The 21372-nt window shown below is 37.9% G+C and overlaps 2 protein-coding genes across 3 annotated transcripts in view; both read left to right on the top strand.

The window, feature by feature from the left end:
* Positions 1–1050, top strand: part of LOC117290268 (nitric oxide synthase, brain-like) — a 29488-nt gene extending 28438 nt beyond the window's left edge. Inside the window, exon 22 of the mRNA XM_033771569.1 lies at positions 644–1050. Within this exon, the coding sequence (XP_033627460.1) occupies positions 644–665 (22 nt within the window). The 3' untranslated portion in view covers positions 666–1050. The remainder of the gene's footprint in view (positions 1–643) is intronic.
* Positions 1051–5684: 4634 nt separating this feature from the next.
* The window catches only part of LOC117290710 (cilia- and flagella-associated protein 251-like), a 35958-nt gene continuing 20270 nt past the window's right edge, over positions 5685–21372 (top strand). The window contains exons 1-13 of one of the 2 annotated variants that reach the window (XM_033772244.1): positions 5685–5711; positions 7288–7456; positions 8340–8509; positions 10089–10364; positions 11543–11689; positions 13420–13523; positions 14806–14911; positions 15943–16101; positions 17748–17916; positions 18934–19024; positions 19528–19665; positions 20057–20186; positions 20668–20723. In XM_033772244.1, coding sequence (XP_033628135.1) covers positions 7303–7456; positions 8340–8509; positions 10089–10364; positions 11543–11689; positions 13420–13523; positions 14806–14911; positions 15943–16101; positions 17748–17916; positions 18934–19024; positions 19528–19665; positions 20057–20186; positions 20668–20723 — 1700 coding nt within the window. In that variant the 5' untranslated portion in view covers positions 5685–5711; positions 7288–7302. The remainder of the gene's footprint in view (positions 5712–7287; positions 7457–8339; positions 8510–10088; positions 10365–11542; positions 11690–13419; positions 13524–14805; positions 14912–15942; positions 16102–17747; positions 17917–18933; positions 19025–19527; positions 19666–20056; positions 20187–20667; positions 20724–21372) is intronic. The other variant, XM_033772245.1, reaches the window with a different exon arrangement.

The following is a 21372-nucleotide window of genomic DNA, read 5'->3' on the forward strand; positions in this document are numbered from 1 at the left end:
ACCTGTGACATCACATGTTTACAAAAGAGCCACAGGGCCTGGATATCCTGCAGGAACGATTTGTACACAGCCTAATAGAAGAAATCATAAAATCTTATATTTTATGGAGATTGCACTGTCAAAATCTTATCAACTTTTTATATGATGGTAGGGGGCACATCTCAACTTTCATAATTCTTGGATTTATCTGGTAATTATGACACAAAATGTCAAATTTCCCTTATGACCTGTGCAGTATTGTGCCTGCCAGAATGTACAAGGTCACACCTATTGTAAACAAATTTCACATGGTCTATAATAATCCTGAGGAGATGTCGATAGTCTTAATGTTGGAAGATTTTTTGTTAACCTACAAAAACTGTACAGGGACAGCAAACCAGCTGTACCCCTAACCACCAGGCTAAATTGGGCGGCAAAGTCTGCAATTAAACCTTGAGGTGTTGACAGATGCCCCAATACAGGATAAACTGAATTTGCAATTCCAGTGTTTTTTGTTCTTAGGGGTGGCAGATAAAACGCCAATTGGTGGGGAGTCGCGGCGTCCATGGTGACTTAAAACTCTTATACAAAACAAAAAGATAAACCAGCAAGATTTTCACGACAGTCAAGTTGAGATATCTTAAACTGAACTTCTTTCCCACAGAAACCAAGGTCTGCGGTATTGAAACTAAGATCAAGCAAGTAGCTAAAGATCAAACCTCAATGTTATGAAGCGAGTTCTCCAGGAAAGCCGTTGATGAAGGGTATCTGCGCTCAGAAGAAAAAGAAGATTTGAATGAGTACAATAGCTCATTATTCGCCAACCTAGTAGAGAAGTCATGTTTTTATTGATGATTATTTCAATACACCATTCGTCCTGGCTTTATGCTTCTTCTTCTAACAATATTATAAAGAATAGCAGATTTTCTTTTAACATACTGGATAATAATATGTAACGCACACTCTATTTAAGGAAATGTGAGGGGCAACATTCTAATTCATACACTCTTGCTTTGATAAGAGCCATTCCAACAGCTTTGTTCTACGTTGTATCCCTTTGGAACTCCTTGCCTGGTGCATGTTTCCCTCCATCCTACAATCTACATAAGGGAACAGCAAATCCTACCTTCAGCTCCCTATAGTTTTATTCATATTTAATATTTTTCTTCTTGTAGCCACTTACCAAGAGTGGTTATTTATTAAAATTGTCTTTTTGCTAATACTTAACAGTTCTATGCCTCTTTTTGTGGATTTTAAAATTACATTGGTGGAGTCGACGGCAATTTGGCGGCGAGCTGACGGCGAGTTGACGGCAAGTAGTCGGACCCTTGTTTGGGGCTTAATCGGTTTTTTTTTTTTTTTTTTTTTTTTTTTTTTTTTTTTAAGTGGAGCTAGAGAGGGATCGTCTTGCACGTGTAAATGGTATCCTTCAACATTATTTTTTAACAATAATCCTCTCTAGTTTATCTTCTGAACAATTATATGATATATTTTTTTTATATTTTTATTCATATCGGGAATGGACTAATCATAGGCCTATAAACATTACTGGAAGGTGTAGTAATTCATATTGGGCCTTTTTTTATCGGGATAAATTTGGGCTTGTAACCACTCACAAGAGCTTACTAAAAATAGTGGATTAATGATATGCCTATAAAATATATTATTGGATTGTGTTGTAATAAATATTGGACCTTTTGTTCGTCGGGATAAAGTTGCGTGTGTTGCCACGCCCAATAAAATATGGTTGTTAGATAAATAAATAAAATTCTACATTTTATAGTGAATAATAATGATAGGCCTGATATTTTTAAGGTTTTTATTCATTGTGGGAATGAAACAATGATAGGCCTATTATTGGATTGTGTTGGAATTACATAAACCTTTGTTTGTCGGGATAAAGGTGGAGGCAGTAGCCACGCACACGCAAGAGCTGACTAAATAAATAAATTAAATTTTGCATTTTATATAGTGGATATAATATACACATAACTTTTTAGGTTTTTATCATAGCAGGAATGGACCAATGATAGGCCTGTTATATTGATTGTGTTGTAATAAATATAGGACCCTTTGCTCTTCGGGATAAAGCTTTGGTGTATTGCCACGCCCAATAAAGTATAGTTGTTAAATAAATAAATAAATAAATAAATAAATAAATAAATAAATAAATAAATAAATAAATAAATAAATAAATAAATAAATAAATAAATAAATAAATAAATAAATAAATAAATAAATAAATAAATAAATAAATAAATAAATAAATAAATAAATAAATAAATAAATAAATAAATAAATAAATAATTAAATAAATAAATAAATAAATAAATAAATAAATAGATGTCTGCAAATTTATAGTGGATATATATTTTTAAAGGTTTGTATAGCGGGAGAGGACTAATTATATGCATATACAATATTGGATTGTGTGGTAATAAACATTGGACCCTTTGTTCGTCGGGATAAAGTTGGAGTGTGTTGTAATAAATAAATACAATTCTGCAAATTTATGTGGATATTATTTTGTACAGGTTGGTATTCACAGCGGGAACGGACTAATGATATATGCATATTAAATATTGGATTGTGTGGTAATATATTGGATTTGGACCCTTTGTTCGTCGAGATACAGTTGGAGTATGTTGTCAGGTCCTTAAAGACACTGGTTACTATTGGTAATTGTCAAAGACTAGTCTTCACACTCGGTGTATCCCAACATATGCATAAAATAACAAACCTGTGAAAATTTGGGCTCAAAGTTGCGAGATGTTTGTAACAAATTTGAGTGAGAATTAATTACCTTTGTTTCTCAAAAACTACGTTACTTCAGAGGGAGCAATGTTTTATACTATCAACAGCTCTGTATCTCAACATTATGCATAAAATAACCAACCTGTGAACATTTGAGCTCAATCGGTCGTCCAAGTTAAAAGATAATGATGAAAGAAAAAGCACCCTTGTCACACGAAGTTGTGTGCGTTTAAGATGGTTGATTTCGAGACCTCAAGTTCTAAACTTGAGGTCTCGAAATCAAATTTGTGGAAAGTTACTTTTTTTTCTCGAAAACTACGTCACTTCAGAGGGAGCTGTTTCTCACAATGTTTTATACCATCAACCTCTCCCCATTACTCGTAATCAAGAAAGGTTTTATGATGATAGTTTTTTGAGTAATTACCTATAGTGTCCACTGCCTTTAAGAGAATAAATGTTAAAGAAACCAATTACTGGGTAGCTAAAGATCTCGTTATGATCATAAACAATAGCTGGACATATAAAGAAACCAGTTAGATGTAAAAGGTAAATATATTTGGAAACGCACACATTGGAAATAATTATATAAAATTATTAGATGCAATTTAAAATTATTATTTTGGATGGTGTGACAGTATCTTGGATCCTTCTTCGTCGGGATAAACTCGGAGGTAATATTCTGGGTTTTTGTTTTGTTTTTGTTTTGTTTTTGCTTTAAAAAAAAACCTGAACGAGTAATGATTTCGAAAGTTTTATTCGGATTCTGTGTCATTAGACTTTAATTTTAATAGACTTTAAATCCGTGTCAATTTGACCCCTAATAGGGCCAGGCTCCATGGGACCTGGATCTGGGCCAATATTTTGACCCGGAATTTGTTTGGAGTGTAATTTTATTTATTTTATTCAGTACACCCCATGCGTATTAAAGCCATTGGACACTTTCGGTAAACAGTTTTGTCCAAAGGCCCACACTTCGTGTATCACAACTTGGGACAAACCTGTGAAAATTTTGGCTCAATCAGTCATCGGAGTCGGGAGAGAATAACGGGAAAACCCACCCTTGTTTCCGCACGTTTCGGCGCGTCATGACATGTGTTTACTATAAACCCGAAATTCTCGTTGTCGAGAATTGATAATTGTTTCAATGTTTTCTCAAAAAGTAAAGCATTTCATGGAATAATATTTCAAGAGAAGTCTTTTACCTTTACCTTCTGTAAACCCTGTAAGTTATTTGTAAATTTGTGAACTTTTATTATTATTCTGTTCCGCGAAAGTGTATAATGGCTTTAAGACACTGGACACCTTCGGTAATTGTCGAAGACCAGTCTTCTCACTCGGTGTATCCCAACATGTACATACGCATAAACTAAAAAACCTGTGAAAATTTGGGCTCAATTTGATTGATCGTCAAAGTTGCGAGATGTTTGTAATAAATTTCAGTGAGAATTAATTACCTTTGTTTCTCAAAAACTACGTTACTTCAGAGGAAGCAATGGTATATACTATCAACAGCTCTCCATTGCCCGTTACCAAGTAAGTTTTTATGCTAACTATTATTTTGAGTAATTACCAAAAGTTTCCTGCTTTCGTTTATTTTGTGATTTTTCGTTTCCCCTTTGTTGCGTGATGTTTCATTTTAATGTTTTTAAGTATGCTATGCCAGATTTTTTGCCCCAAACATTAAACAAATAGATTTTTTGAGTGAATGGTATTATAAAGAGTATCACCCGCTCTAACGAAAAAAAAGTTTAACTTTTACTTTTAATGGCCAGGAACCATGACAAAAATTTAAAACGTTTCTTGTAAACGCACGTAAGAATTGGTCATGTGATATATTGTCGGGATCCCGACAAAAACTAATTTTGAGCACTTTATTTCACTGCTACTAATAATTTGCGGACTTTTTCGAGCAATGGCTCAAGTGAAAGCTTGTAACTTTCTCGACCCCCATCAAAATACCTGTTGAATTTTAAATCAAAATTTGTTGGTCAAATCGGCAAAAAAACTGACATAGCATCTTTAATTGAATGATGGTATAATTTTATCGTTCGTATAGGCCTAAACTTCTATTGGTGTTGTATTGTATGCCGTATATTCAAAAATAATTATCGGGACTATTTGAGCAATTCTTAAAAGAAAAATTATGACATTATTAAAAGTGTATTATGATTGGAACTATCCTAGGATTGAAGTGTACATTATTATGTATAAGCGCTACCTATAATTTTCTGGGGTTTTCGGACTAATATTTATCGTCCGGACCTTTGAAATTGTAAGAACTGAATTGTCATTAATTGTTTTGAAAGATTCAGGGAGCAGCGAAACCAAAGGGGTGCACGTGGACTTGGGGCGTGGCCCCCAATTGATGTCACCCCTCGGTGCCCCGCCCCCTAATTTGAAAATAATTATTATCAATAACCTTAATTGGTATGATTGCGTACTCGGTAGGCCTACCTAATTCCTGTGCAAATCTGATTATGACAAAATTGTAGGGGGATGTTTCAGTTTATGGCCGACTTCAGAGCAAAATTTCAAACGTGACGTCAAAATATTGACAAAAATAGGCCTTTTGGATTATAAATCGGACCAATTTTTCGAAAAAAATTAATCTCAAAGTCCAAACCAATGTCAATCGTCTAGGGAAAAGAATTTTGTCTGAATAGGTTTGACAATATTTTATTTGTAAAATTCAACATATTTTCAGTCGACCAAACAACAGTAGACGTGAACCGCATTATTATTATTTTTTTTAAAGCACAGAACCCAGAGGTTTGGATGGATTATTATTACACAATATATTAATTGCATTGACCCCAAACGGTAGTATACAACAATAAGAATGTATGTCTTTACGTGAACACTGGGTGGCGATGGCCGGCCACTGTTTAGCAGTTTCTAAAAAAATATCAAGAGAGGGCGGTATATAAGCAGTCGTAGGCAACTGCGTAAACAGTAGTCTCCAAGGAGATTTCTATGCGGTAAGTTCATCTTGATTTTATGTTCAATTTGTCCTGAAATTATAGTTAACATTTAACCAAATTTTATTCCTCAATTGAAACTGATTTCTGTTGTGATAACGTTTGTTGAGCTGTTGCCATTTTACCAGCAACGGCAAGCAGTTACAATCGGTTTTACGCGGACGTTTTTAACGTTGTATCGAATCTGCTGGATTGACACTGCATCTAATTCGTGAGAGTTTTGAAATTATTTTGTTACGTTTCTTTTTTGCTTTTCACTAGACCTTATTTTTATATGCATCGTAAGCAAAATACTCAGAATTTCCGTCTCTTGATATCAAAGAGCACATTCTTTAGTTATTCAGACGTCTGTCTTGTTTTAAATCGGATAAACTGTGTGAAATTACATGATGATGAGCAGGGGGTAGCAGTACCCCACTTGTGTGGCCAAAGATAGCTATCCTTGGCCACACAAGTGGGGCTAAGCAGCGGGGTGAGCATTCACGAGAAGTCGAGATGAACTGGATACAAATTGGTTTGTTATGGTTTGGTTAAAAAAAACACAAACTCCTGCATCCAGCCATGATTCACCCACTATTTCATCTTCCTTAATTTAACATCACATTATATCCTAACCTGTTCACATCACAGATTGTGTATACAGAGAGGCACAGTTTTTTTGAATGCTGTATTTTATTTGGGGAAAAGTCAATTTTTCTTAAGTTAAACATGTTAAAGACTGCAGGGCTTTTTTTGTAGCTCAAAACTTTTAACTGGACCAGAAAGAATAGACCGGAATCAAATGAGAAAAAACTGTATTGTACACAGGCTGCTTATGGAACAACCACTTAGAAGTAGACAGGGTTAACACACTGGACACTATTGGTAATTGTCAAAGACCAGTCTTCTCACTTGGTGTATCTCAACATATGCATAGAACACAAACCTGTGAAAATTTGAACTCAATCGGTCGTCGAAGTTGCGAGATAATAATGAAAGAAAAAATACCCTTGTCATACAAAGTTGTCTGCTTTCAGATGCTTGATTTCGAGATCTCAAATTCTAAATCTGAGGACTCGAAATCAAATTCGTAAAATATTACCTCTCTCGAAAACTATGTTACTTCAGAGGGAGCCGTTTCTCACAATGTTTTATACCATCAACCTCCCCCATTTACTCATTACCAAGTAAGGTTTTATGCTAATAATTATTTTGAGTAATTACCAATAGTGTCCACCCCCCTTGCCTTTAAGATAAGTTTTATATCATTTTCTAGGCCTACTCAACAGAATTAAAAGATAACATTTGTATCAAGTTAAAGTGAAAATATAGTGAGGTGTTATCATTTAAAAGCACAAGACTGCCTGACTTTTCGGTCATACATTAAGTTTACTGGCCCGAATTTTAAGCCCTTGCCTTTAAGATAAGTTTTATATCATTTTCTAGGCCTACTCAACAGAATTAAAAGATAATATTTGTATCAAGTTAAAGTGAAAATATAGTGAGGTGTTTTCTTTTTAGTCTTCAGGAATCTAAGTGCAAAAAAAGATTTTAAATGGTTGGTGGCAATTTGTTTTCTTCACTTCATATTTCACAGGAAAGTAAAACCATCATGGCTGATCCAGAAGAGCAAATAGAAGAGCCAAAGGTCGTGGAGGAAACTCAAGATGCCGAGACAGTCCAAGACGAACCGGTGCAGGAGGAAACCACTGATGACAAAACCAATGAGCAAACCACAGAGGAAGGTACAACTGAGCAAACCATAGGTGCGGTCCTACTACTTGCCGTCAACTCGCCAACTTGCCGTCAACTCGCCGATTTGCCGTCAACTCGCCGTCAACTCATTTTCGTGCGGTCAACTCGTTAAATTTACATGAAAAATCTATAAAAGGGGCACGGAAGTGTTAAGTCTGGGCTAAACTACATATATTTCTCATGGTTTTCGGTAAAAATTCATTCACAAAAACGACTTTGTGTTGATAAAAAAAAAACACCAATCATTGACATCTTGGGCCAATACTAATCAATGTGAAAAAGCAAGATGGCGGCCAACGATTTTGCTGCTTCGAGATAATTTGTTCACGAGAAAAAAACTCAATTGTTATTCCGAAATATGACCTAAAACTTACACGAATTCTCTTTGAGCTGATACTTTACAGTTCTATGCTTCTTTTGTGGATTTTAAATGTATATTGGTGGAGTTGACAGCGAGTTGACGGCGCAAGTGAGGTGACGGCGAGTTGACGGCAAGTAGTAGGACCCCATAGGTGTGTCATGGCCGAGTGGATAAGAGCACCGAACTCAAGCTCTGCTGTTTCTGTTCAGCAGAGTGTGGGTTCGAATCCCAATCGTGACACTTGTGTCATGTGTGTCCCTAAGCAAGATACCTGACTATAATTGCTTCTCTCCACCCAGTGGAAAAAATGGGTACCTGTGAGGGCAGAGATGGTTCTTGTGGTTGTTTTACATGTAGCTTAGTGCGCTACATATTTGGCGGCAGAGGCTGTATACTCCCCAAGGGAACTGAGATGGTTTAAGGAATTAAATGGCCCAGTGATCAGGGTAGTAATGTTGGAAGGGCTTTGAAACATGGTGTATAAAGCACTAAATAAAAACCAAATATGATTATTATTATCATTATTATTATAGGTGAGGCTACAACGGAGCAAACTGTGGATGAGGCTTCTACGGAACCCAAGGAGGAGGATGCTGATGCAGGAGAACAACCTCAAGTCATAGACAGTGAAGTCCAAGAAGAGGTTACTGGAGAGACCTCTGCAGAAGCTGAAGCTGAAGATGATAAGGAGCCAACAGATGAGGTAAGGAGTAATTTGAACAGTATTTTTTAACATTGTTGTTAACTTGAGCCCTGTTCGCATTGGACTTAATTTGGGTAAACTAACTGAGCCAGTGGGTAACGTAGCCATTTCAAGTCCACTGCAAACAGCCCAGGTAACTTTCCTCACAGGTAAGTTCACCACGTCGCGTGGGTAGTTCAACCGAGCCAAAGGTGCCCTGGAAGATTGACCGGGTGAGTTTAACGAGCCAGAAAATCCAGTGACCTTTCACCGGCTTAAGATCATGCGCCTAAACCTGGCATCTTTTGTCATGGTTTATTGTCTCGGTAATTCTACCCGTGTCAATAGACCGATCCAGTAGGCTCCGCCCACGACGCACGTGTGAGCAAGAATATGTGGGGCTCTCCATTGCCTTTCTGGACAAGTCTCGCGCGCGCAAAGCATACACGCACGCATGTCGGACCATAGTGTCGACCTTTGTTGCGTTGTGACTGGTCAATATGCAATGGGGCGAAGCTTAATGGATCAGTCTATTAAATCCTAGTGCGGAAGATGAACCCATCGGAATGTTACCGGACGTCATGGAAAAGTTACCCAAAACGTTTATCCAGTGCAAACACTGCTTTATTGTAAGTCTCATCTTTTTAAATAGGATTTTAACAGTGTAACTTTTTTTCAGCGTTCTTTATTATCTAGCTTTTTTAAGTATTTGCACTGTGGAATACTTTGCTATATGATTTTTTTTGTCTGGTCCAGACTTATATTTTGTTACCTTACAGCGCCTTGAGGCGGAGTTGATCTGCAATTGTGGCGTATCACGGCCTAGCGGTTAAGAGCACCGGACTCCAGCTCTGGTGTTTCGGATCAGCAGAGTGTGGGTTCGAGTCCAAGTCGTGGCACTTGTGTCCCTGTGACTCATGTGTCCTTAAGCAAGACATTTAACTATGATTGCTTCGTAAAGATAGGGAGGTTGTGCTTTCTGCTCTACCAGCCAGGCTTCTGATTGATGCTACCCAGCCTCCTTCCGTTTGGGCTGTAAAGGGGGTAACCCTGTTTCAGACACAGGAGTAGGTGGCAACGGCCCTTAAAAAAAAAGTTGATTTGTAGCCCACACTTTGAAGTGGCCTTCAAGACTTTTGGGTCTGGCGACTTGCCATAAAAAAAAAAGTTAAAAGGAAGGTACACCTTTGGTAATTGTCAAAGACCGGTGTTCTCACTTGGTGCATTCCATCATAAGCATAAAATAACAAGCCTGTGAAAGTTTGGGCTCAATTGGTCATCGAAGTTGCGAGAAAATGATGAGAGAAAAAACACCGTTGTTGGACGAATTTGTGTGCTTTCAGATAGGAAAGACTTCTAGCTAGAAGTCTTTCATTATTTTAGTGAGAAATTACCTCTTTCTCAAAATCTATGCTACTTCAGAGGGAGCCGTTTCTTACAATGTTCTATACTATCAACAGCTCTCCAATGCTCATTACCAAGTCAGTTTTTAAGTTAATATTTGCTTTGAGTAATTACCAAACGTGTACCTTCCCTTTAAATACTGAAAAAATGTTTTCCGCTTTATAAATTTTTCTTTCTTCTTCTTCTTATTATTAAGGAGGAGACGAGGCAAGAGCAACTTGAAGGTGAGGAGGATGCGCAAACTACTGCTCCTCCTCCAACAGCTGAAGCTCAGTCAACCTCACCTCAGCCGCTCTTGATGAGAGAGGCAACTGAAGAAGCCATCCAGGAGGAGGCTGAGACGGAGCAAGTTGGTGAAGGGAGTAAACCAAACTCACCCGTTGAGAAACCTCCATCTGTGAGGGCACAAGGGGAAAGACCGAGTACAGCTGGATCTACGGGGTCTTATGTCGAGTCCTCCTCGAATGCACTGGTAAGTCAAGTTAGGTTGACTAAGTGGTTTCTGTTCCTGCCTTTCACCTCTGTGGGCCCTGCAGTCGATTTCATAAGCCTTTGTATAATTTAAGATCCACTTCAGCTGTTGTATTGAATGCCCCACGATCACGTACCAATGTTGGATCTAAAGCTTTTGCTGCAACTGGGCCAAAATGCTGGAATCGTCTTCCTCAATCTGTTCGTTTAGCCAATTCCCTGAGTTCCTTCAAATCCAAATTAAAAACCCACCTCTATCCTAAGTTACTCTAGATTGTATCATTGTTAATTGCATTGTTTTGTCTGTAAAAGATGTAGTTTATCTTTTGTTTGGTTGCTATTGTATTTCGAAAGCGTTTTGTATCGCTTTTGTAAAAAGCGCTATATAAGTAAGGTTATCGTTATTCTTATTAAGCCTTTTCTGAGGTATGGCGAACGTGTACTGTTTGGTTTGGGTGTATACACACAGATTCACCCAGATTTTACAGTGTTGTAACATTGTGTCCGCCATATCTCAAAAGGCTTATGAAATGCTAGGATTAATCCTATCACGATTTAGGACGAGTAACTCGTTCTAACTTAGGATGGGTTCAATGCATCCTATTGTCTATGGATACGGAACTTAACTCATCCTAAGTCTTAAAGATGCTATGTCAGATTTTTGGCCGATTTGACCCAAAAATTTTGATTTAAAATTCAATGGGTATTTTGACGGGGGTCGAGAAAGTTACAAGCTTTCATTTGAGCCATTGCTCGAAAAAGTCCGCCAATTATTAGTAGCAGTGAAATACAGTGCTCAAAATTAGTTTTTGTCGGGATCCCAACAATATATCACATGACCAATTCTTATGTATTTTATGAGAAACGTTTTAATTTTTTGTCATGGTTCCTGACCATTAAAAGTACAAGTTAAACTTGTTTTCGTTAGAACGGGTGATACTCTTTGAAATACCATTCACTCAAAAAAATATATTTTTTAATATTTGGGGCCAAAAATCTGACATAGCATCTTTGAACCTGTACCTGACTGCATGGGTTTTCCCTGTACGGGTTTTCCTCCCAAGTCTTAAACTGAAATTTCGTCCATGTCTTCTGCTTTTTATGCCACCTAAGTAAATCGGTTACTGTAAAATTTGTTACATTTTCATACAATCAAATTTTTCTTGTTGATTTACACAGAGCTTGACTTGGTCGTTTGGCGTAAATAAAAGCGTACCTTCCATTAATTTGACCAACCACCTGCGTAAGATGGTCGTCTATACCACGGGACACACTGCAGTGCTGTACAACTATCAGAAGAACACGCAGAGACTACTACAGGGACATGTAAGTTACCCTTCATCATACCACTTACGTTAGTCATGTGAGGCCATGACTAGATCAAAGAAGCAGAACCACATCACCCCCATTCTACAAGAACTCCACTGGCTTCCTGTCAATGCTCGCATACAGTACAAAGTCCTGCTCCTCACGTTCAATGCTGTCCATGGTCTATCCCCTCATTACATTTCTGAACTGATAACGCCATACACCCCGACAAGGTCACTTAGATCCTCTTCACAGCTTCTCCTACAAGTTCCCCCATACAGAACAAAAACGTACGGTAAAAGAACCTTTGCTTTCAGCGCACCCACACTTTGGAACTCTCTTCCTGCTACTCTCCGTTCCCAGATAAACCCGGACCTCTTCAAATCCCATATCAAAACTCATTTATTCACTAAATTTTTTTTGTAATATTGTATTGTTTAGTTAAATTGTTGCTTTCTCTTGTATAAATTTGTTTATTTGTTTTGTAAAGCGCATTGAGAGTACTTGCAGTACTGAATTGCGCTATATAAGCATTTCTTATTATATTATTATATTATGACCGAATTGGCTGCTACAACTACGACTTCTGCTAAACTTCTGCGTCATCATATGTTGAACACCCTTAGAGGCCATAAAATAACCCACTGCACCCACAGCAATAAGCCTTTTTGAGGTATGGCGGACACAGTGCTACAACACTGTAAAGTTGTGGTAAATTTGTGCGTATTCACCATAGAAATAGAATGTATGTTATTCAGTGAAGTGCGCATTTAAAGGGTGTAACTTTTGTAGGACAAAAAAACACAATGTCCACAGATTTACACTAAACTTACACAGATAATGATAGTAGATAGCTTCCCTGAAAATATTACGTGCTGAGGTGGTGTAGTTTTTGGGAAATGAGTAAAACAATGTCATGAATATAATTTTTGTCTCATGAGGTGAAAATTATCTTAAGCATTAACAAACATATTTTCATGACATTGTTTTACTCATTTCTCAAAAACTACAGCACCTCAGTAAGTAATATTTGAAGGGAAGCTTTCCACTATCATTATCTTCAAACTCTGTAAGTTTAATGTAAATCTATGGAAATTTTGAAAAGGTACCCAAATCCTTTAAGGCGACGCTGCGTTTACATGTAAACCTAATGACCACCAACGTCCGCCATACCTCAAAAAGGCTTATTGCCATGGTTCCTTGTGTTTTCGCTGTGGTGCCCTTTGTAAAGTTACAAAACAAATTTACATTTTCCTCAAAGAGTAGGTTTCGTTACTAGAGGAAAATTTCTATGGCCCTTCAAGAGCCAAGTTCAATTCCTTTACAGATTTACATAAAACTTACACGGTGATGAAAGTAGAAAACATCCCTTCAAGTATGAGTTTGGAGTTTATCGCTCAGTGAGCGTTTTATTCATTTTTGTTTTGGCATCGATGCAATGAAAAATTTGTCGGTTTTTCACTATTCTCTCGTGACCCAGATGGCCGATCGATCTCAAACTTCTACAGGTTTGTCAGTTTATGTATATGGTGGATTACATAAAGTGCTTACACTACCAGCAACTTTTTTGCTAGCAAAACCAATTCTGTAATGTTCCTTTAACTGTCCATTGTACTTTTCCACCTCCACTTCCACTTCCACCCCCTTCCTGCCCCACCACCCTAGCAATTCACCCTCTGGTTGGTTTTAAAGAACTTGGGGTTAATATAATAGGGTTAATCAATTTGTTTTGGTCTTTATATATGCAGAGTAATAACATCACCTACATCTGCGCCAGTCGGGATAAACGTTGGGTCGCAACTGCAGACAAGGGAGATAACAGTATGGTGATTGTATGGGACACATATACAGGGTAAGTGTTTCTACTGTTTATCATAAAATCTGAATGACTGTTTGACCATGTTGTCAGGTCTTCCCTGGAAATCAGTATATTAATTAACTTACAAAACTAATCACAGAACAATACTTATATACAAACAATATTAAATGAAATCGTAAACGGCTTTAAGTAAACAGGTACGTCTCAAGATCATGACATGTAATTTTCACATCATGCGCCATCTTTGTTATCGATGGAATACAACAACAAAATGCAAATAAAACTTAGCCGATGCTCCTGATCGGAAATGTTTTAAAGAACAAATACTTAAAAATAGTTACTCTTGTCCAGTAAATCTACAAGGGTATAGTTCAACAAATAAATAAATAAACTTGTCTTCAGAAAACTAAACCGGGACAAATCTTTAGTCCGACAATCAATCAATTCCATTAAATCTCCAATAATCTCGAAAGGAATAAAAATAGAATCAATAGTGGTTGAAGATAAACACCAGTTTACAATAATGTACATTGAATGATGATTTTAGAGGGAAAATGTATGAAAATAAGCCAACAGATTATTACCTGAAACAGACGAAGACAAAATATATGTTGTCAGGTCTTTGCTGGAAAGCAGTATGAGGGTGGCGGAAGCGCGCGAAATTGAAATGCTTCTCTGGAATAATTAAATGTTACATAATAAATAAATAATAAATATAATAGTGGGGGGTACAATTTCTATGACCATCGCAACTGTATATCAAAACTGCTTTTGGATGGCATTGGTGACTAGTGCTTAAAGGGAAGGTTTACGATTTAAAGCATTTCAAGAATCAATTCACTTCGAAGTTCGTACATTGTAGTTATAGAAAACATATCCGTTTTCATCCCTGAAATTTGGAATCTGAGAAGCAATTATGTCAGTGTTCTCACATTGTGTATTCCAGTTTAAGGATTATTCTTCCTGCATGGCATAACCACTCCGGACTTTCAGCGAGGTCTCAAAAATGAAATTTTCACAAGTTTATTGTTGAACAGTTATAGACGATGTGACCTCTGACGTCACACAAAAACCATAACATCATTCGCGCGCATACCGCCGGGCAAAACCTTTGTGTTTTGGCAGCCAGCTAGAAAGTGTATGCAATCTTACAATGACTACATGTCTTTTTGCCCGGCGAAACATGACGTATACAGTGTTTTGTCAACAGAGGGCGGTTTGAGTGTAAACATAGGTCACATCGTCTATAAAAACCTAGTAATGTTTCCCTGTAAGTGTTCATCATTTTCATTCTTTTTAAATATGTTTATTACAGAACTCCTGTGCAGACTATTTTTGAAGCCCATGAGAATGGTGTGGTTTCCATGGCGATGACACCAGATGCTAAATACCTAGTTACCCTCGGGACTACCCCAAATCAGGTAATTTCCTTCTTTTTTTTTTCTTTTTTTTTTTCTTTTTTTTTTAAAAACAGAGAACTTACCAATACAACAAATTGCAGAAAAAGCATCCAACCAAATCAAACAAAAAAGCCTAAAGGGCAGTAAACAGGAACACCATGGACAGAAGACAAACGAAAAGGGACAACAAAAAGACCAAGGACTAGACAGTACCAACTAGAAATCTAAACATCAGGTAACCGAAATAAACTGGGAAGAACAACCTAAATAAAACACATTAACCCATTTTTTTGTTATAAAGATCGTAAAGTGAACCATTTCTCGTTGCGATGGCCATTTCTTTTTTTTTCTTTTTTTACATTTATGCGGTTTATTTAGTGCGCGATGTCTGTCAAAATTGACAATCCTTACACCAAAATGACAATATTGTTTCTTTCTTTAAAGGATTTGGGTACTTTTTCAAAATGTCCACTGATTTACATTAAACTTACAGGGTTTGAAGATAATGATAGTGGAAAGCTTCCCTTCAAATCTCTTAATACTGAGGTGCTGTAGTTTTTGAGAAATGAGTAAACAATGTCATGAAAATACGTTTGTAAATGATTAAAATAATTTTCGTCTCATGAGACGAAAATTATTTTCATGACGTTGTTTTACTCATTTCCCCCAAACTACAGCACCTCAGCACATAGTATTTTCAGGGAAGCTTTCTACTATCATTATCTTCAAACTGTGTAAGTTTAGTGTAAATCTGTGGACATTGTGTTTTTTGTCCTACAAAAGTTACATAGACCCTTTAAGTCCACGTTCTGTTGAAAAAAAAACAATCTTTGACCCCCCCCCTATTTCGCATGTTTGCTGTTGAAAGAGTTCCTCAAAGAGAAAGCCCCAACAGACAAATTTCTCTAGAATTTTTTTGTTTGTTTTTCGTTTTTTTAATCAAACACAATGGATGAACTTATTATTTTGAAAAACAAATAGGTACATTCAAAAAAAATAAGGGTAAACATGACTTTGTTGACAACATGTCTGTTTTCTGATCTTCCCTGCAGTGTATCTCAATATGGGACTGGACGACAGATGGAGAGACACCAGTCTGCTCTATGCAGCTCAGTAACAGCTATGGTCAGCAGCACTACGTTCATTTCAACCCAGAGGACACATCACAGATTGTGTCCAATAGCGACAGTCAGGTTATCTTCTACTCATGGGTATGTTAAGATAGTTTAAAGTATAGACCCCTTGCAAAACGCGCAGCGTACTCATGTGCCTATCCTGGGTGTCAAAATCGTATACAAACATGCGCAAAAGAGAGTTGACTCCCAAAATGATGTGCATTGTTCGGAGGCGCGTTCTGTATTGTGTAAGAAATCAATAGCTCCCCCTTGCATAACAAGAAATGCTACAGGTATGCTGAGGTCACGCACACATTTTTACGCACATTTTGGCTTCTGCGCGAGCGTACTCCACGGTACTAGGCATTCTACGCTTACAAGGCTAGCACAGAAATTTGGCACTTGCCCTAAGCGGGGAATCGTGATCGTAAGCGCAGAATTCGGCAATAAGCAGAGCCATGAAATTGGGCCCTGCTGGTCTTTAAAAGCAATTTAGGACCAGCAGGGTCAGGGCTGTGGGGATGGTCCTTAATCGCTTGACCACGACCCTGCAAGGTCTTAAAGAAGAGGTATCTGTTGGGTAATTAGGCCGAATTTTGAAGAGCTTCCTTAGCACAAAAAAGCCCAACCCCCAAAAATGGTTACCAGCCAAACTACCGTGTTATGTGTACAATTTGTGACTGATATCTTGCCCATAATGCTTAGCAGAATCATTTCTGCTCAGCAGAAAACTATTAAGCAATATTTGTTGCTTTAGCAGCTCTATAAAATTGGGCCCTAGTGTTAAAGGCAGTGGACACTATTGGTAATTACTCAAAATAATTATTAGCATAAAACCTTTCTTGGTGACAAGTAATGGGGAGAGGTTGGTGGTATAAAACATTTTGAGAGACAGCTCCCTCTGAAGTGCCATAGTTTTGGAGAAAGAAGTAATTTTCCATGAATTTGATTTTGAGATATCACATTTAGAACTTGAGGTCTTGAAATCAACCATCTAAACGCACACAACTTCGTGTGACAAGGGTGTTTACTTCTTTCATTATTATCTCGCAACTTTGATGACCGATTGAGATCAAATTTTTTACAGGTTTGTTATTTTATGCATATGTTGAGATACACCAACTGTGAAGGCTAGTCTTTGACAATTACCAATAGTTTCCACTGTGTGCCCAATATTGGAAAGATTGAAAACATCAAAGTTCTCTGACTTGCACAAAGCTTTCCATGGTATGAAGGTGCTCGTTCTGGGAAAACTTTTCTTTGAACATTTTTGCCTTGACAGTTACCAAAAGTATACCCCCTTAAAGGCAGTGGACACTATTGGTAATTACTCAAAATAATTATTAGCACAAAACCTTACCTGGTAACGAGTAATAGGGAGAGGTTGATATTATAAAACATTGTGAGAAGCGGCTCCCTCTTTCGTGGAAAGAAGTAGTTTTCCACGAACTTGATTTCGAAACCTCAGATTTAGAAATTGAGGTCTCGAAATCAACCATATGAAAGCACACAATTTCGTGTGACGAGGGTGTTTTTTCTATCATTCTTATCTCGCAACTTCGACGACCAATTGAGCTCAAATTTTCATATGTTGAGATACAGCAAGTGAGAAGACTGGTCTTTGACAATTCCCAATAGTGTCCAGTGTCTTTAAAGCTCTCCCATCTTGTAACAATAGTTTGTCTACAAAGAGGTTTATTTCATGTGATCCTATTACTTGTGTTTTCTCCATCGACTTTCAGAAAGGTAGCAAGATCGAGCATGTAGCACCCTTACTGACTGATCAGGATTTCAACCGGATGGTCGGTCATTTCAGCCAGTCCATCTTCTGTAGTAACAGCACCAGGGCCTTCACAGCTACTTCAGTTGGTAACGTCGTAGTGTGGGACAACAACAGACCCATTTCTGGACGTGAGTATATACTGTTGTCTCATATTAATCAGGATATAATAATAAAAAGTAATAACATAAAGTCTTATAAAGCGCACATATCTACCAATAAGGTACTCGAGGCGCTGGAACAGAAAGACAAATTCTAAGAAAAACTATGACTCAACGTTTGTCTAGACTAATAGTCTAGCACTTTTATATGGGTTTAGAAGGTGCTGCTGCTCTAGCAATAATGATTATTAAGTGTCTTGCTTAAGGACACAAGTGTCAAGACCGTAACTCTACCAACAACTGCAGAGCCCACACTCTGTTGATCAGGCCACGACTCGCCATAATGACAGTTCTTGGTTACGATAGAAAGAGTACCAATCAAGTGAAACATTTTCAGCTTCTGAAAATAATGGCATTCATCAGTAACTGTCTATAATTTTTTACGCAGAAAATTTGCGCTTGCACTAGAAGCGAAGAAAGGTGATCACAAGGATCAAAATTTGCCGGGAGATAGGGACATGACATTGGGCCGTGATACTCTACTTACTGAGCTTCCAAGCCCTCGAAGTGGTCTTCCAAGCCCTCGAAGTGGTCTTCTAAGCCCTCGAAGTGGTCTCCCTGCTTTGTTAAATATTAGATTTTATTATATTAGAGAAGACAGCTAAGCTTAAATATGGAAATGTTTGCGGTAACACCATGTAAGACTATCTCGAATGAGTTGGGGTGGTTCTGAAAGAACCGTTAGTTTCCACTCGACGTTTCGATCAGTATGCTCTGATCGTCTTCTGGAGAAAGCAGAAACCAGCTTGCTCCAGAAGACGATCAGAGCATACTGATCGAAACGTCGAGTTGAAACCAACGGCTCTTTTCAGAACCACCCCAACAGTCATAACAGGGTGTTACCGCAAACCTTTCCATATCGTATTGCTACCATGCAAAGTTTCAAATCCTACAGTTAAGCTTGCTAATAGTTACAGAGAGTTTGAACACTATTTCAAACATGATTTTTGTACTGATATTTATTTTTTACTTCTGTTAAACCCTCAGCTGCTCTTCTGGAACCCTCTCCAAATAAAAAAGCTTTCAAGCTTGTCCGAGTGCAGGAACGTGGCATCACCGTACTCACAACAACAGATCAGTAAGTCGCTTGATTATTTAACCACATTACGGGAAAGCTCCATTAAAAACTTTTAGTTTAGCTACAAAAACTCAGAAAATATACATCCTCTTCAATGAGTGTTCACGTTAAATTACTTGTGTCGTTAAACTTAATGGATGAGCAGTTAGTCTGCCTGGACAGTCAACAGCCGTGCATGATCCAATCCTGGCTTGTGCATGATCCAATTTGAAAATGAGCTACATAGAGATAACAGGTGTGAGTTGCCAGACAAAAACGATGTTTTATTATCTACCGTCACAAGGGCCCAGGTATCATGACCGGGATTCGAACCCACACTCTGAAGACTCAGCAACCTACCAGAACTAGAGTCTGATGCACTAAACTGTTCGACCACGACACGTACATCACATAGAACAGTGATTTGTCTCTTATGCAGTGTATACATCTTGAAAGAATGGACTTTCATAAACAAAAACCATGAATTGAATTGAATTCTACTTTTCTGTTTTTTATGTACGTAGGTATGTGGTAACTGGTGACGTGAATGGACATGTGAAGTTCTATGATTTACAGTTGCGAATGTCCAACTGGTACAATGAGTTTGATGTTGGGCCACTTAATTCAGTCTCCTTTGCCTATGTGTCTGACTTTGTGCCAGAGTAAGTGTAATTAGCGCCTCATTCCTTTTTCTACAATGTTTTCTCTACAATTTTTTTTCATTTTTTTTGTTTATGCAAGTTCGCCCAAAACGAAGCTTAAAGCTACTCTAGGTTAACGGCTACAAGGAAGAAACCATAGAAATGTAGTAACTCAGTGGATCTTAAGGTAGGAATTGATATTCAAGTATCTGAAAGCACACAACTTCATGTGACAAGGGTGTTTTTTCTTCCATTATTATTTTGCAACTTCGAGGACCAATCAAGCTCAAACTTTCAAAAGGTTTGTTATGTTATGCATGTTGAGATACACCAAGTGAGAAGACTGGGCTTTGACAATTACCAAGAGTGACCACTGCCTTTAACGTAGTTGTGGTTCATTGTTTTGTTGCAGAGTTAAAGAGGACAGTGACTACCCACCGGATGCTACAATTGATGCCAAGTCGTTTGTAACTCGTGATTATACAATCGGTACATTCAACGCTCAGGTTGCTCTTATTGTGGCAGATGGAACAGAAGTCAAGGTTGGAATATTTCGGATTAACTTCTTAGCATGAAAGCTTTTTGTGAAGAAAAGACGAGAGTGAGAATGTAAATTTGTGTACAATGTATTTACCCATTGGGGTTCAAACCTATGGTTGGCCAGCGGTTACATGTGTGTGTTTAGAGTGATACATGCCTGGGCCTAATTTCATAGCGCTGCTTAACAGTAAGCAAATTTGAGTGCTTACTGTAGCAGAAAAATTTGCTTAAGCCTTAGCGTATTTCACAGGTTAGCAGACAAATTGGGCGGCCATATTGCGTGTTTACCGTGGATTTGCATTGTGACGTCATTTATTTCCGTGCGGTAAGCACCGGAAGGTTAGCATGCCTTTTCGTTGCTTACTGTTAGCAGCGCTATGAAATAGAAATCGCATGGTAAGCAAAAAATCGTCCGCTAAGCAGCGCTATGAAATTTGGCCCTGTATTATCCATTTCAAATATGTTATGTTTCTGTGTATTCAGATGATTCAAGATGAACATGATGCAGCCATCCATGCTCTTGCCACACATCCAAACCAGTAAGTCTAGTTTTTTCCACTGAATTCAAAGTCATGTTTTCATTTATTTTTAGTTTTTAGATCTTCCCGTCAAGGACATTCCACAACAGGACATTGAACGTCAAGTTGGCATTAGCTAATCTCTCTCATTATACAAACAATGGTTTATTGTCTGTGGTTAGAATTTGCACAAAGAATTTGCACAGCTTGGTAGGATTCAAACCTACAACCTTGTGATTGCAAGTCCTGCAGTCTAACCACTGGACCACGGTTAGCTTGGTAGGATTCAAACCCACAACCTTGTAATTGCAAGTCCTGCAGTCTAACCACTAGACCACGGTTAGCTTGGTAGGATTCAAACCCACAACCTTGTAATTGCAAATCCTGCAGTCTAACTACTAGACCACGGTTAGCTTGGTAGGATTCAAACCCACAACCTTGTGATTGCAAGTCCTGCAGTCTAACCACTGGACCACTGTTAGCTTGGTAGGATTCAAACCCACAACCTTGTGATTGCAAGTCCTGCAGTCTAACCACTAGACCACTGTTAGCTTGGTAGGTTTCGAACCTACAACCTTGTAATTGCAAGTCCTGCAGTCTAACCACTGGACCACGGTTAGCTTGGTAGGACTCGAATCCACAACCTTGTGTTTGCAAGTCCTACAGTCTA

Source organism: Asterias rubens, chromosome 5 (assembly GCF_902459465.1).
Source record: "Asterias rubens chromosome 5, eAstRub1.3, whole genome shotgun sequence".
Classification (NCBI taxonomy): Eukaryota; Metazoa; Echinodermata; class Asteroidea; order Forcipulatida; family Asteriidae; genus Asterias; species Asterias rubens.